At 34.4% G+C, this 18,465-nt stretch overlaps 1 protein-coding gene across 9 annotated transcripts in view; it reads right to left on the bottom strand.

The window, feature by feature from the left end:
- Positions 1-18,465, bottom strand: part of LOC149578277 (Polynucleotide adenylyltransferase family protein) — a 189,851-nt gene that overhangs the window by 26,282 nt on the left and 145,104 nt on the right. For 7 of the 9 annotated variants that reach the window (XM_089828052.1, XM_089828050.1, XM_089828060.1 and 4 more), the window contains exon 14: positions 15,750-15,914. The exons of the other annotated variants lie outside the window; for them this stretch is intronic. In XM_089828052.1, coding sequence (XP_089684178.1) covers positions 15,750-15,914 — 165 coding nt within the window. The remainder of the gene's footprint in view (positions 1-15,749; positions 15,915-18,465) is intronic. 9 annotated transcript variants of the gene reach the window in all.

The following is an 18,465-nucleotide window of genomic DNA, read 5'->3' on the forward strand; positions in this document are numbered from 1 at the left end:
CTCTAAAGTTATGTTGGGCAGTCGATGGTTGATAACCTTGGATAAATACTCACAAAGTTTCAAGCGTATGGAGTTTTCTTTCAAAATTAATGGGCAAAAGGTAATTCTCCGAGGAATGTCAAATGGTGGACCTCAAGTCGTTTCTGCTAACAGAATGGAGGCCATCTTCCATCATGGTGATGTAGCTGGGTCAGCACAATGCTTTGTCTCTACTAAGGTAATAGGTTTTGAATCTAAGCATCATCAAGATGATTTGTTGCAAATTTAGATTCACGTAGTGTGGTTTTCAGTGATATACCTCGAGAAGTCCCTCCTGATAGAGGTTTTGAACATACTATTGAATTGGAAAAAGGGGCAAAACCAGTTATCACTACACCTTATTGACATCCGAAGGCATTCATAGATGAAATAGAAAAGGCTATTAAGGAGTTGCTAGATATGGGACATATCAAGCCCATTTGCTTCTTTGGTAGTGCTAGTCAAAAAGAAAGATGGAACTCTTTGCATGTGTATAGATTACCGTGCCCTCAATAAAAAGACCATAAAGAACAAGCATTTGATTCCCCGCATTGATGAATTGTTAGATGAATTACATGGTGTTGTATATTTCTCTAAAATTGATTTAAGATTTGGCTACCATCAGATCAAGTTAAGAGAACAAGATATTCATAAAACTGCTTTTCATTGTCATTATGGTCACTATGAATTTTTAGTCATGTTGTTTGGACTAACAAATGCTCCAATAACATTGTATGAATCATATTTTTAATAAACAACTAAGAAATTTTTTATTAGTTTTCTTTGATGATATACTGATTTACAGCAAGACTTGGGAGGAACACTTGAGTCATATTGATGAGATTTTGGGTATAATGGAATCACAATCCCTTTATGCAAAAGCATCGAAATGTGAATTTGGTATGACAGATTTTTTATATTTGGGTCAAATGATCAGTGCCAAAGGTGTGCAGGTACATCAAGAGAAGATTAGAGCCATTTTGGATTGGCCACCTCCTTGGAATCTTTCAGATCGAAGAGGTTTCTTTGGGCTATGCAGTTATTACAATAGATTTGTTAACGGTTTTCATACCTTGGAGCACCATTAACAGATCTTACCAAAAAGGGTGCATTCAAATGGACTGAAGAAGCACAACAGATATTTGAAAAACTTAAAAAGGTAATGAGTTCTTGTCTAGTTCTTGCACTTTGTAATTTCAATCAGCCTTTTGTATTAGAATGTGATGCTTCAGGTGAAGGAATAGGGGCAGTTTTAATGCAAAATAAGCATCCTATAGCTTATGAAAGTAGGAAACTTAATAGTGCTAAAAGATTATATTCAATATATGATAAGAAAATGTTGGCAATTATGCATGCATTGGCAAAAATTTGGCTATATTTAGTTGGTGGCAGATTTGTCGTTAGAACTGATCATAATAGTTTGAAATATATCTTGAGCCAGAAAAATTTCAATCACAAGAATCAGAAGTAGGTCAGTAAAATCCAAGCTTATGATTTTGAAATTGAATGTGGTAAGAACAATGTGGTTGCTGATGCATTATCCAGGAAACCAAAAAAAAATGCCATATCGGGAGTAACCGCTGATTGGAAATCTCTATTGTTTGTGCAATACTCTAAGAATGCATTTGCGTGTGATTTAATGGATGGGAATGTACAAGATAACAGATATAAGATCATGAATGATATTATTTACTACAAAGACAGAATTTTTCTTGTACCTGGTTCTAAATTAAAATTAAGAATTATGCAAGCAGTTCATGATCTCCCTTTGGAGGGACATCTTGGTTATTTTAAAACTTATAGGAAAATACGTGAACAGTTTACATGGAAAGGGCTCAGAAATGATGTCTTACGTTATGTGAAGGAATTTATCACATCCCAGCAAAATAAAGCCAAGCATATCTATCCAGTAGGACTACTTCAGCCTTTACCAATTCCAAAACAGAAACGGGAAAGCAAATCTATGGATTTAATTACTAGTTTGTCCCGAGTACAAGGTAAAGATTGTATTTTTGTTATAGTTGATAGACTGACAAAATTTTCCCATTTCTTTGCTATCACTACCGAGTTCACCGCGGTTTAGGTTGCATGGTTTGCCAAAGAACATTATTAGCGACGGAGATAGCAAATTTCTGAGCATTTTCTGAGAAGAACTATTCAAGTTAACAGGTATAGAGTTGAATCATAGCACCAGCTATCATCTGCAAACAAATGGGCAAATAGAGATTGTGAACAAATGGGTTGAAGGTTACCTTCACAATTATGTGGCTAGGCATCAAAAGGCTTAGATCAAGTGGTTGTATTTGGGGGAATATTGTTACAACACGACATATCATATGTCTATTAGTATGACTCCATGCATGGATATGATACTGTCTTTTATTGATCTTGCTTTTGACAATAGTAATGTACCCAAAGCTCAGCATTGGCTTCAGGAAAGTCAAGTTATTCTAAAATCAACAAAAAATTTATGCAAATAGGAAACGTACAGAGCGCAATTTTGAGAAAGGTGAATTGGTGTATCTCCGACTACAATCCTATCGACAGTCTTCTCTCAAACGCAGTGGTGCTGACAAGTTGAAACCTCGCTTCTATGGACCTTATTAGGTTGTCAAAAAAATTGGTATTGTTCCTTATGAATTAAATCTTCTAGAGGATAGCCGTATACAAAATATATTTCACGTATCATGCCTTAAGAAAGCCTTGGGCAAACAGGTGACACTTTCCGAAGAATTACCACCTTCGGATTCACAGGGAAAATTGGAAATTGTTTGTCACAAAATTCTAGACGTACGGGTAAGGTGTTTGCGTAATTGTTCCATCAAGGAATATTTGATTCAATGGAAGAATTTGCCAATGGATGATGCGACATGGGAAGGCGAACAGGTGCTCCAACATCCCAATTTACAGTTGCTTGTGGGCAAGCAACAAGAGGGAGGGGAGATTTGTAATGTTTCTCTGAAACTATCTTTATAAAGATAAACAAGAGAAATAAGAATAAAATATTAATTATTTTATATTAGTTCCACAATTTCAAAACTAATACAAATTAATTAATTATTTTAAAATCTATGATAGCATTATAATTAAGTTGTTTTCTGGATTAATTAATTCTTCCAATTGGGCAGTTTTAGAAATTCAAGGAAATTCAACCCCATTTCTTCTCAAATAAATTATAGCCATGGACGATGAGTAAGGACAAGAATGAGAATCGAGCATTTCATCAAAGTTCATTAGTGACCAAGAGGAAATTTTATTCAACTCCATTCGCCAAGATATAAAAGTCTCACCTAGTGGAGACGGGTGAGTGAGACATAATCAATGACATTGAAGATTGATGAATGGTAACACAAGAATCTTATTTTCGTATGTGTTGAGCCGACGAAGCAGAATTTTAGAATCTGCTGTTGTTAGTGGGAAATACCTTTGTTTATCATTGTGATTCATGACGTATGTGAAGATGGAGTAAAGATTGTATCCATGGAAATAGAATCATGTCTACATAACAATACAAAGTTTCATAATATTGCAATGAAGATGGTATTGTGTCTGAAGGCCTTTGACAGAGCGGACAGTTCATATGTGGAGTAACCAGACAGAGACACTTCATGAACACAAAAATACAACAACCTGTTAGATGAGAAGAGCAAAGTAACGTTGACTTTGAGCAATTATTGGTTTTCTATGATAAGAATTTGAAGCAATAGAATGACCTTGACATCAAACTAGAGAAAGTTGACGGAGAAGCTTCCAAGGATGCTTCCAATTGCAATTAGAGTATTGGCATCAAGAAGAATTCCTGCTTCTAGATGGCCACATTAGAAGAGGAACTATTTAGAGCCCGTTGTATGATTAGTGAAGGCGATGTTTCTGCTCTTAATCCAGACAAGCCTCAGGTTTCGTTTCTTAAAATGTTTCTTGGCCCCGTTAATGTTCGTACTTTGAGAAATGATGTCAGATTGAAAGTCAAGGAGGAATACAACAATTACCAGGATAGAACAGCAATTTTGTTTCTTCTATTTTCAATATACTTGCGTGATTCTCCAAGTGCATATTCTGAGTTATTATGTAAATTCAATCAATTCAATACAAACTCAAGATTCAATTGACTATTTTGAAGTTAAATAAAACTATTATTTTGTTGAAATTCTGACTAGGGTTTAATCACAGGTAATTCACTCAGAATAGAAATTGAGCCTAGAACCATATTGAGATTTGTTCTATAAAATCTGGAATTTCACAAGAAGAGTCAAAGGAAGATGCCAACAAGCCTTCATTCATAAGAAGGCTGGTACACTTGCCACAATGATTGGATCTCTAAGATACAATACTTATTAAGTTCACGAAATGTTGCAAGGATAATCAGTAACAATACCCATAGATAGTAGGGCTACATACAATTTCATAAAAAACCACATTAATCATCTCCAAAGGACTCCAAACCATGAAACAAGAGTGGTTTATTATAAAGACGGACTATGGATCACAAACACTTTGTGGAAAATGGCCTCGAATTTGAAAATCACAATTGGAAGTTGCACAATCAATTATGACTTCCATGTCATTGCATTAGGCAATGTCAATATGGTACTATGCATCCAAATGGATGATATCCATTGTCAAGTATGCATAAGATTTCAAAGCAGTGACCCTTCCAATAATAGAATAATAGTAAAAACCCTCTATTTAAAGACTCCAATCTGATCTCCTAGCAAAGGAAGAAATAACCTTCATTTATAAACTTGTTCCAGCTCTTCTTCAAACTGCAAAAATAATGTGCATTATTTAAGGGATCACTAGAAACCTTCAATTGCATAGCTAGCATAGAAAATTCCTAAAATCAACCAAAAACCCAAAAAAAAATTCTGCAAAAACACCAAAAAATAAAATCCAAAAACTTGCAATCAAAATACCATGAATATTGTCATTTTTTTTCGAAACGTCAATCTACAATTGCAAAAGCAATTGCGTTTCTTGAGGTAGAAACACTCCCAAAACAGCTAGGGAGGATCTTTCCCCACCAAATCTAGAGCTTTGCCGAGGGTTTTTATTCTCAATCAACTTTGGAAGAAATTCTATGTTCACTCCAACAAAATCCTCCTTTTATAATATTTTGAGACCTATTTTAAGAAAAAGTGTCTTTTTTCCATTGATTTTTCAAAAAAGTGTTTTTATTTTTCATTCTAGTTTTAAAAACAATGTTTCTTTTCTTTTGCAACTTTTCAAAAAAGCACTTTTTTGTTTTTGAAAAAGTAACATTTTCCCTCAAAAAGACCTCTTTCAATTATTAAATATTAAAACCATATGGACACGGAGACACTCCCCCCTCCCCCCCAATTTTTTCACCAAGTCTTGAAGTCAAGGATACACTAAGAACTTGGGGACTCTGTCCCTCCATCCTTAGCAACGGCACCAGATTCTACCACCTCCACCGAGGATGGGGTGACACAAGGAAGGAGGGGATAAAGGGCACCTCTCAACTACCCTTTTACACATGGAAGCCACCAAATCAAAGAAACCACAAGAAATTATATCGGTAACCAATGCAACAATGATGAGATAATCTTCATTCAACATGCTAAGCATAAGGCCTACTTGGTTGTAGCCATATACATTCAAATTACAACCAGTGAGCTTAAGAGCTCGGGCTTACAAAGCCAATTCTTTGTCTGTTGCTTCTATCTAACTTCATTGTACTTTTCCTAATCCTAAATCTCTACTTTTGTAGCCAGCAAGACCACAAGTCAGCCTGTCAAGCAATTTATTACAAATTATATGTCTCGCCTCAAAGGAGAATTCAGTGCCCTCCCAAACAAGCAAATAAACTTCCACAGAGAGAAGGGTAGTTCCACGCGTGATCCAAGAAGAAGTTTCCAAGTGTGCAGATCAGCACACCTCGGACAAAGAGAAGGATAACTCCCGCAAATGATGGAATTAGATTCAACAAGCTTAGGCAAAGGATCCATGATAGAACCACATTAAGAAGTTGACTTCGTAGAAAGATTAAACACAAACAGCAAACAGGAACAAAGAAAGGAAATTTTTTGGTTGATGCAAGATTGTCAAAGTACCCAAGATGCTCCTACATCAGACACCTAGGTAAATAAAGAACTAATGTCCACATCAAGAAGCCTTGACGTGCTCAGAAGTATTATAAAGATCCAACTCAGCTTCTGTGATCCAAGAACTATCTTCAATAAGTTTATTTTTCCACTAAACCAAATACTATTTGTAATCCTTTCCTCTAGTGCTCTCACTAATTCTGGTATCCCAAACCTTATCAATTCCTTCTGTCTTCGTAGGATAATCAAGTTATCAACTGTCTCTTCATCTGATTCATGATACTCAAAGATGTCTAAAATCTTAAACACTGCTGAAATATCCATATCTTCAAGCAATTCAACTTCAAAAGTATTACCACTGTCGTGTTTCTTCAAGATTCTACAAGGCCCAAACTTCTTAAATTTCAGCTTATTGTAAGTGCCAACTAGAAATCTGTTTTTCTTCGAGCATACCATTATCTCATCTCCAACCTCAAAAGTTATGTCTCATCTTATCTACTATGTCTTTATATCCTTGATTATTGTCATGTAGATTGCTTTTCACTTCTTCATGAAAATTCTTCATAAAGTCCACAAATTCTTCAACTTCAACACTATTCTTTACTTCAGCATCCAATTTCATCAATTCAATAGCTACTCTAGGACTCGTGCCATCTACAATTTCAAAAGGAGTCTTCTTAGTACTTTTATTAACATAATTGTTATATGCAAAATCAGCTGGTACCAAAATCAAATCCCAATTAGAAGTTCTATCTCCAATCAAACATCTCAAAAGGTTACCCAAACTTTTGTTCACAACCTCAACTTGTCCATCAATCTATTGATGAAATGTAGAACTTAACTTTAGATCAATATTCAGCTTCCCCCAAAGTTTCCTCCAAAAATAACCAGTGAACTTAGCATCTCTGTCTAAAACAATAGTCTTAGCCAATCCATGAAGTCTCACAATGTCCCTGAAAAATAAGTCTGTTATGTACTGCATCTGATGTCTTCTTGCAAGGTATAAAATGTGTCATTTTAGAAATTTTGTCAACCACTAAAAAGATAGAATCATTACCTCTCTACGTTCTAGGTAATCGCTTTACAAAATCCATACTAATATATTCCCAAGGTTTGCAAGGAATAGGAAAACGTGTGTACAATCCAACATTTTGACTACTTCCTTTAGCAACTTGACATATTCTGCAGCTCCTTACCATCTTCTGTACATCCTTATATATCTATGTCCAAAAGTAACTTTCAGAAATCATCTTTACTGTCTTATCAATGCCAAAATGTTCTGCAAGTCTAACACTGTGTTTCTCTTTAATGATATTCCCCTCATAGATTCTCGAGGTATACACAACTAAATTCCTTTAAACAACATACCCTCCTAAATGAAATAATCAACCCACTTATCTTGTTCATCAATCACAAAGTTCTTACAATCTTTCCAAGGTTCTACAAAATCAAGGTCAGTTTCATACAAGTTCTTCAAATCCTCAAATCCAAGCACTTTAACTCTCATCTTTGTCAACAAACTTCTTCTTCTACTCAACACATCTGCTACCTTATTAGATTGTCCACTCTTATGTTTTAACACAAGAAAATTTTTACATATACTCAACCAACGTCATGTCTCTGATTCAACTTATTTTGACTTCCTAAATATTGTAAGGCTTTATGATCAGTGTATAACACAAACTCTCTAGGCATCAAATAGTGTCTCCATTTCTTCTAAGCCTGAATAATTGCATAAAATTCTTGATCATAGACTAAATATTTCCTTTTTAGCATCATTCAATTTCATACTATAGAAAGCTATAAGCTTACCTTCTTGACTCAAAACAATGCCAATGGCATTACCACTAGCATCACAATCAACTTGAAAAACTTTGTTAAAATCATGAAAAGCAAGAATAGTTAATTCTATGAACTTTTCCCTTAATGTTTCAAAGCTTCTATTTGCTCCATCTATCCACTTGAAATCCTTTTTATCACCTCTCATTATCTTTGTCATAGCATTACAAATTGAACTGAAATTTCTGATAAACTTTCTATAGAAACTTGTCAATCCATGAAATGGTATAACTTCTCCAATGTTCTCAAGTGTAGGCCAATCAAGAATAGCTTTTACTTTCTTAGGATTCATCTTCAAACCATCAGCAAAAATCACAAAACCAAGATATACAAGTTCCTCTTTCATAAAAGAACATTTCTTCAATTTATCAACCAACTTCATGTCTCTAATTCAACTAATTCTGACTTCCCAAATACTGTAAAGCTTTATGATCAGTGTATAACACAAACTCTCTAAGCATCAAATAGTGTCTCCATTTCCTCAAAGCCTAAATAATTGCATTAAATTCTTGATCATAGACTAAATATTTCCTTTTTAGCATCATTCAATTTCTCACTATAGAAAGTTATATGCTTACCTTCTTGACTCAAAACAGCGCCAATGACATTACCACTAGCATCACAATCAACTTTAAAAACTTTGCTAAAATCACGAAAAGCAAGAACAGTTAATTCTGCGAGCTTTTCCCTTAATGTTTCAAAGCTTCTATTTGCTCCATTTGTCTACTTGAAATCCTTTTTATCACCTCTCATAGTCTCTATCATAGCATTACAAATTGAACTGAAATTTTTGATAAACTTTCTGTAGAAACTTGTCAATCCATGAAATGGTCTAACTTCTCCAATGTTCTCACGTGTAGGCCAATCAAGAATAGCTTTTACTTTCTCGGGATTCATCTTCAAACCATCAGTAGAAATCACAAAACCAAGATACACAAGTTTCTCTTTCATTAAAGAACATTTCTTCAATTTATCAACTTCTCCTCCTTCAACCTCTACAAAACTTGTTTGATATGCTCAAGGTGTTCTTTTTTAGTCTTACTGTAAATTAGTATATCATTAAGGTATACAATCACAAACTTACCCAAGATTTTCTTCAAAACTTCATTCATCCACCTAATAAAAGTACTATGTGCATTAGTTAAACCAGAAGGCATAACCAATTGCTCACACAAACCTTCATTAGTCTTAAAAGTAGTCGTCTACTCATCTCGTCTGATTTTAGTCTGATGATAGCCACTTTTCAAATCAATCTTTGTAAAATACTTTGCTCCACTCAATCTATCCATAATGTCATCCACCCTACGCAAACTTAATGTCATTTCAACCTTGTAGCTGCTACCCTCACTTTCATATCCTCGGGAATACTTTAATAATCAAAATATTTCTCAATTTCCAATCCAACAAAGCATCAATATCAAGTCTTCCACTATAAGTAGAAAGTTCAAAAACAGGTCTATAATTCGCTCTATTCAAAGCTCTTAGAAGTCTCTCTTCATCTTGTTCCACCTAAGGTTCAAGATTCAGTGCTTTTGCTGCTGCTTCTTCATCACTAATATCTTCAAGATGCATTTTTCTACTTCTTTTGTTTTTGAGATTATTAGCTTCATGGAAACTCAAGCAAATATAATATATGGAAATTTATATGGCTGATGATAAATCTATATACTAAAGTCTGATTATACATAAAAATACACACACACACACACACACACACACACACACACACACATATATATAAATCATCATAATATTATAATATTCTGAAGTTATCGATCACATGTTATAATCCTATCATTTTAGTAAAGCAATTTATTAATGTCGATCATTAGTATCGAGTATTGTAAGTTGCCGAGGATATTGTTAAGTGTATCCGCGTTACTTATACTAATCTCACCGATCATTTTGGGTATCAACGAATGTTAAGTGAATTGGTGCTTTCACCAAACATATTGTATATGCATTGAAGCATGACCACATAGGGTCATGCCCCTAAGTGATCATATTCCAATGCATATATAATATGCATCTACATCTGCTGAGATATATCAATAAATTTGGCATATCATCTCAGTCATTACAATCAGAACTGCACTAATATATAATTGAATTAAATTTGCTCAAATACTATAGAAGGAAATTCTGGACACATCTACAAATTATTATTATCAGTACAAGATATATATATATATGAGCTCAGAAATAGAGTTATGGATTACTCAAAAATTGAAAATAAAATTTAGTAAGTCTCTTTCAATAAACAATCTTATAACTTTACGGTTTCAACAGCTTCAAGTTTAGCTGCAATCTATCTCAACATATCCATAATAGCATTGTCTGCATTTCCTCTACCTTGAACCTGTTACATCCCAAATTTTTGACCTGATTTTAAACTTGTTCATAACCATTGGATTTAACGAATTATTCTGTCATGATCATGTGAAATAGGTAGTTATTTATATACGTTGTATTAACTTTTAATGAAGATGGTCGTTAACGAATAACTGTTGTTACGTGATTAGCAGTTGTTTGATTTAAAATAACAATTAATATGTTTTTATGAATTATTATGGAATTATTATTATGGTGGAAGTGTTTTTATGGGTGATTGCAGGAGAAGATGAAGAGAGGGGAAGCATTGCTAAATGGGATCATCGGAATGGGATGTTCGCTTAAGTTTAGTCATCAGAATCGGCAGGTATGACCTTAAACTTTTTTAGAAAGGATGCAACAACTTGATCACAGGATACATTTTTGGGACCGCATGAGCTATTAAGAAAAATATTCTAAGAAAAATATAAAATAATCTAAATAAAAATATAATACATACCTCAAGAGATTTTTAATTGATCTTCATCATATTATTATAATAAATACTTACATACACATAAATATAAAAATGAAATGGCACCAATAAATTATAATAACGTAATTTAATGATGTCACCACATTGACATACTTACATGAATGTACATAAGAATATATTATAATAATAAATGAAAATTATAATCTTGCCAACTCCTCTTTTCAACTTTCTATTTTATTCTTTCTTTCCCTCTCTTTTCATAATCGATTTATTTCTTGGAAATTTGAATCGATTATAATTTTTTTATAACCGATGGGAGCCAAGGAGTCATGTTTGCTCTCCATTTAAGGAAGTCGTGAGGGAGAGTCAGGATCACCCTTTCCTTGGTGCCCAAATTCTTCCTTCCTTGCTTCAGTCCAAATTTTTCATGTTCATTTACCAACTCGTCCCTACACTATTATGACTGCAATCTGCCTTGATACGATTTCCAATCAGCCATTAAAACGTCTTTGCAATCTTCCTTGAAACGTCTACAATCCACCATTAAGTCTTCTACAAATTACCATTGTTATCAACCTTGTTCAGCTTGAGCAATTCCAACATAGCCGAGCAAGTAATTCCGGCTAAAATACTGAGGATTAGCGATGAAGAAAGCCAAGAGGGGGTCATTAAGATTCAAGTTTTCCAAAGAATACATTTCAGGCCATGAATTAACCTTTCAAGTTTATAAATGCAAATCTATAGCAGTCGGCTAGGATCAGAACTTCTTCTTATGTCTATGTTCATGATTTTTCTTTTTTTTTCCTTGTTGAATAAACCTTGAAGACTTACAAAGAACTTTTTCTTAATCTCTTTATATCTAGCTGAGTAGTATACCATAAAGAAGAGTTTCTGAACACAATAAGAACTTGTATGATTGTTGTTGTTCACAAAAATAACATGTCACAACTCATGATGGAAGATATCAAGGGTAGAATGCTCATAATCTTTTAATACACCTAGGATTCACCAGCAATGTAGCCAAGAATGCTGAAGAGATGTGAAAGGGCAAAGTGCTCAGAATCTTTTAATACACCTGGGAATCACCGGCTGTGAAGCCATGAATGATGAAGAGGTGGAACAAATCTGCAAGAAAACAAAGAAGAAATCAAACATGAATAACTTAAAAGAAATATGCTTAATAGTTCATGCTTATCCCTATAATGGAACCTATTGTCAAGTCGAGCGGTGGTGATCGGGTTGATGAACCCATCGGAAATCCTTGGCCAAGGTAGTTTATAGGCATGTTTACCATCTAATGATACTTGATGTCAATAGCACCAATTATGTAAGAATGTCTGTTTCATAACTGAGCAAACATTCAAAACACCAGGATGCTCAGGTGGCTGGACTGAAGAACATCCCAAGCCCAATCCCGAGGGAGGGTCATTCTAATTTAATAGAATGTGTGGGGATAAGTATGATCCGAGGTTGGAAGGTTAAACCTATGTCAATGCTTCTCCTCTCACCAATGTCGAAGCTTGCACAACTAGCTAAAGATCCTCCGATGATACTTGTATGTTCCTTTCCTTCTTGTTAAGCATTTACTTTACTTGTTAATCAGTTGATCATGCATACAATTATGATAGTTAGTTGTTAATCTATTTATTTCAGCTAAACATGATTACAATTAGAAATAGTTAATCGTTGATCTAGTTAGTTCAATTGAATATGATTATACTTATTTTCAGTTGATCATGAATATAGTTATGATAGTTAGTCATTAATCTATTTATTTCAGTTGAACATGATTACAATTAGGAATAGTTAATGTTGATCTAGTTATTTCAATTGATATGATTATAGTTATTTTCAAGTGATCATGAATACAGTTATGATAATTAGTCGTTAGTCTATTTGTTTCAGCTGACCATGAAATTACAGTTATGAATAGTTAATAGTTGATCTTGAATATGATTACAGTTATTTTCTGTTAATTGTTAAAAGTAGTTATTGTCATGTGAAAAGGATTCAATTATCTATAAATGTTGGGAGCTTTTAGTATAAAACGTCTTTGATTTAGATATGAAAATGTGTTTGTTACAAAACCATTTAACAATAGTTCTTGCAATAATTGTAACCTTTTGCAAGTTATATGTCAGAAACTAGTTTTGCCACCGTACAGCCAATCTTCAACAAGGTTCTACACGATCCCAAACTTTGCCAAGAAAGAAACTTGCTCTAATACCACCTGACGCAAGGCAAGAGAGGATAAACAACACCTTCCAACTACCCTTGCTTAGACTTACATGCAAAAGTCACCAAATAGAAGAAAACACAAGAAAAAATAGAGGAACCAATGCAGCAATGATCAGATAATCTTCATTGAACATGTCAAGCAAAAGGCCTACTTGGTTGCAGCCACATACATTCATATTACAATCAATGAGCTTAAGAGCTCGGGCTTACAAAGCCAATTGTTTGTATTTTTCTTCTATCTAACTTCATTGTACTTTTCCTAATCCAATAGCTCTACTTTTATAGCCAGAAAGACCACAAGTTAGCCTGTCAAGCAATTTATTACAAATTATAGGTCCTACCCCAAAGGAGAATTCAGCAACCTTCCAAATAAGCAAATAAACTTCTGAGGGGACAAGGAAAGGTTCACACCTAATACAAGAAGACGTTCCCAAGTCTATGGAATGCCATGATGTCAACGCAAACCCCGTCGAAAGCCAAACTTGCACATTACTCGAGATGCTAGGAAATCAGCACGCCTTGAAGAAAGAGAAGGATAATTCCTACAAATGACGAAATTAGATTCTACAAGAAAAGGCAAAGGATCCACGATAGGTCCAATTAAGGAGTTAACTCTACGAAAAGAGAAAATGCAAACAGCAGTGGCCATTCTTCAAACAGCAAACAGGAACAAAGAAAGGAAATCTTTTGGTTGATGCAAGATTGCCAAAGTACCCAAGATGCTCCTGCATCATGGGGGATGTCCTATTGTTGACTATTTGCTGATTTGACTATTTATGTTCGATGTTCGATGTTCCAATTTAATGAATGTTCAAGTATTTACTCTTTTACATCTTTACATCATATATTGCAATACATTTTTTCATAACTAGCATTTTAAATACCATATGTATAGTATATACAACCACCCTGTCCCCTACCATCTTTCCTCTGTTGTCTCCAAACTAAGGCCTCTTTGTCCCTTTTCCTACAAACTAGTCCCCCATTCCGGCGCCCCCCGTCCCCCAAGGCGGTGAAACTATGATTAAAACTATTTCATGTACAAAGCCCCACATCCCCTCCTCCCCCTCTGCAGCCCTCATCTCTATTAGTCATCCACTTGAGGGACAAAATATAACACTTTATACTAAAACATTAGAACTAGTCCCCCATTCTAGCGCCCCCCATCCTCCAAGGCAGTGAAACTATGATTAAAACTATTTCATGTACAAAGCCCCACATCCCTTCCTCCCCCTCTGCAGCCCTCATCTCTATTAGTCATCCACTTGAGGTACAAAATATAACACTTTATAGTAAAACATTAAAGGGAATATTTAAATGTCAGTTTGCAGCTTTACTACAAATATTAAATATTGCCATTTGCCTTGGAAAAAACCCACCAAGACACCAGAAAGGGAACTAAACAAGCCAGAACACAACTGATGTTGAAAGATTATGACTGGTGCCGAAACAATCACTTACTACAAATAGTATTTTCTCCAAGGACTAAGGAGAAGACTGGTGCCAAAATGATAACTTACTAAAAATAATAGTATTCTCCAAGGAATGGAAAAAAAAAAACCTTAAAAAACCCAGAAGGTTGTTATTGAAATGACCACTTACTACAAATAGTAGTGTCCTCCAAGGTGTGACAAGAACAACCCTAGAAGGCTCGTGTCAAAATGAGTGGTTTCTATAAAAAGTATTTTTCTCCAAGGACTGAAGGAAACAAACCCAGAAAAACTTACAAACGCTACAAAGAGCAATGTGAACATCTAGAGAACCAATTTCAAGATTTTTCAATAAATACCAAGAAAAATCTCTAAACTGAGCCAACGCTCAAAAAATAGGAACGCACCAAAATGGGCACATTACAAAGCGGCATTGGGGAAGAGAGGGGTAGAGGGAAGGGACCCCGCCTAGCACCTCTTTGTAAATGGAGGGATGATCCAATGCTCACAACCATATGAGTTGGAGCTAGATATACTGCTTACTAACTCATCCTTTCTAAGAATCTTCTATTTTCTTCGAAGCTCAGTAATTTCTTTTAGATTTTCAGTTTAGCATCTTGACTCATGGCCATATCACATATTCACTGAAAATTTGTGTAGGAAAGAATTTAAAAAATCAATTTTTAGATGTGTCAGTTTGGTGACTATTTCTGCATAATAACGATCTTCAAAGAGTAATCAAACTAATCATAGTCCTATATGTTTAGTGACACTAAGAAAATCTAGCATCAATAAACAGATAGTTATTTGTTTGACAAAATGCTAGAAATTGATTAAAACTAAAAAGTGTCTTAACAAAAATTTGTTTAAAAGATAACATAGGGACATTTTCTTTTAACCTCAAATCTTTTCTACAATCATGCAATCAGACAGCAAGCAGCAAGCAGACCTATCATCCCCATTTTTTCATGACCTTGCAGTAATTCATGATTCTTTAGGGATGAAAACAGAAAGCAGACCTAGCGTCGCTTCTTTCTCATGACCTTGCAGTAACTCGTGATTGTTTAGTGATGAAAACAGCAAGCAGATCTAGCATCCTTTATTTTTCATGACATTACAATAAGTCATGATTCTTTAGAAACCTAAATCTAATCATTACTTTGATTAAATGCAAGAACTGTGAAGAAATCTCCCCATTGAAAAGGAAGTAATCTAGTGCAACTTGGATAAGCCTTAAAAAGAGTTGTAAATTCCCTCATCAATGGATTTTCACACAAAACTTGAGATATAAATCTGAAATAGTACAATTACAGAAGCTAATATAAGCATCAAGATCATAAACATGACAACACAAACCTAATTGTAAGACAGACTTCTCAATGGATATATACAGTGAAGCCCTTTTTTCTGTCACTTCTTCACTATCAAGAATTTCCAGGTACTCTGTTACTGGATATTTTATGAGGGTTGAAAGAAACACAGCTGCCCTCCATAATTCCTTAATCTTCATCAAGAGAAGCCCTGCTAAGAACCGGGAAATTTAAGTTTGGAAAAGAATGGCAAAAGTTTATTAAATGAAAGAGCAATCACATCTAGCATTATACAAGAAGTGTTTTGATAGCATATGTTTATAAACTTCATTTCTTTTATTGTAGATAGTAAGAAAACTAAGTCTCTCTGGACCCTAACAACTGACAAACAGAAAACCATACACATCCAAATATGTTACAATTCTAGAAGACCTGAACATGAAAGTCATCCAATGTTGATTATATATGTACAGTCTAAAAAAGAATTTTCTTGAAGATGAATTCATTGGCTTTGTTTTTGTTAAATTATTGCAAGAGGATATTGATTTCTTCAGCATACATATATCCCTACTTAATTGATTATTAACTAATCACAGATTCATGGTTTGTTAAGAGGCCTGATTTTTTTTTAAACAAAGAGCCTCCTTCAAAGAGTTCTAACTTTTCCTGCATTAGAGGATAATACAGCCATAAAGAACCCCAAATCATTATTAGAAATCAGGATATACCATGCCAAGGGGATGTCAATTTTCCCAAATAAAAAAATTCAAAGAGAAAGAGAATTGTGTCTTGGAAGAGTGCCCATGAATCTGCTGGTTAGAGCATTCACTTTTAAGAGTTGGGCCTTGTTTTCCATATCTTTTAAGGATAAAGAGACTGAAAGCAGAATACCCATTTTTAAAGAGCATAAATTTTCCATGTTGGCTGGAATCTGAACTATTGTGCTCTTTTGTAGGTAGTATCTCCTTTATAGAGCTTTATTCAGTGCAGCTGAGCTTGTACATTTTGCAGATATCTCATATGTAGGGCTATCTGTGGATCAAATTGTAGAGTTTGATCGACCCTATGCTGGACAGAACTTCAGTGCTTAACTTCTTGAGGGATAAATGGAGAATTAAATTCAATAATTTTTATTCAAGGTAAACCTTTACCCTTTTATAATCTAACCAAAAAGAAATAGCAAGGAAACATCGAAGCAACAGCCAATAAAAGCAAGAGGACAGCAACACTGATACACATCCAATATGGCCTAAATACAAGTCAGATACTGTACACATGCATGCCCAAAATATCTCGATTTTCCAAAAATGATAGATACTATGTGATTTGATTTTTTTCAATTTAACGCAAATCTTCTTAAGTTTAATTCCAAAAAATCATTTATGCAATTTTTTTAAAAAATTGTATATTCAAATCCTACACCGAGAAAAACAAATGGAATGTTTTTCTATTTCAATGGCCCAATTTTTTTAATTATCTTCCAAACCGAGTCTAGTATCTTTGCATTTGTAAATTGTTAAATCAACTTGTAATTATTTATGTAGAAATTATGTGTCTGTATTGCTTTTGAAGTAATAACAATCTCCTCTAGTAACTTAAAAAATTGTGTGAAATAGATGTGTATGTATTTTTAATGAATGTTGTAAACAGCCATATCCATAATGGGAGTCTTAAAAAATGGCCATATCCATATCTGATACTGTAGCTGTGTCCATGCAACTTTGCCATTAGGTTAACAAAAGACCAGCACCAAAAATCTCAACCACCACAAGCAGTACAGGAATCCCCTAAAGATCAGAATTGATCGAGCACGTAGTCACTTCTCAATCCTCTCTGAGGAAATCTAGGTGTTTTTTCTACTGGCTCTGTGTCCTCTCTCTGGTATTATCTATGCAGAAAACAACTGGATTTCCTCCAGGAGGAATGGGAAGCAATTATGGTGCTCAATCAACTCTAATCTTTGGCAAATTCCTGTACTGTTCACTTTTGTCAGGCTCTTTGGTGATGTTCTTTCATAAGCCTCTTCATTGTCAGTGGTGTTGTCTCTCAACTGTTTGGGGTAACCATTGTTTGGCCGTCGCAGTTCAGTAAAAATATTCTTTTAAGTTGCATATCCCTCATATGATTTTTCTTCTTAAGGTTGCCAAAGTCAAGTATAAAACGCTCGATATTACTTATACAACAGCTTTCTGATATGCAGCGCTTAGAAAAGATAACCAAAATATTTTAGTTCTCTTCACATGGCACAAAAGATGAAATACTTGTCTGTATGCATTATTGATTATATTAACAAATGATCAAAGAGATTATTAGAAAGAACTTACAATAGGTACAAAATAGAAAATTACTAATAAGAAACTGAAGAAGATCATAGATACAATCTTATCTATCTAATTTGCATAATATAAAAAAGATGACCATTAAAGTAATATAATAATATTTTAATACCCTTCCTTAATGGTCAATTTGTCAACAACACCAAGTTGTCCCCTAAATTTAACAAACTTATCTAGTCCAAGAAGCTTGGTGAGAATGTCTGCGGTCTGATCCACTATTGGAACATATTGCAAGTGAATTGTCATGTTTTCAAACAACTGCTGAACGTAATGACAATGAACATCCACATGTTTGGTTCTTTCATGGAAGACCAGATTCTTGGCAAGTTTGAGAACTCCCTAATTATCAGAAAGCAAGGCAGTCAGGCCTACTTGAGACAAATGCATATCTACAAGCATCCAACAAAGCCAAACTACCTCACAAGC

Source organism: Cupressus sempervirens, chromosome 1 (assembly GCF_028749045.1).
Source record: "Cupressus sempervirens isolate cs-2001-9-10 chromosome 1, ASM2874904v1, whole genome shotgun sequence".
Lineage (NCBI taxonomy): Eukaryota > Viridiplantae > Streptophyta > Pinopsida > Cupressales > Cupressaceae > Cupressus > Cupressus sempervirens.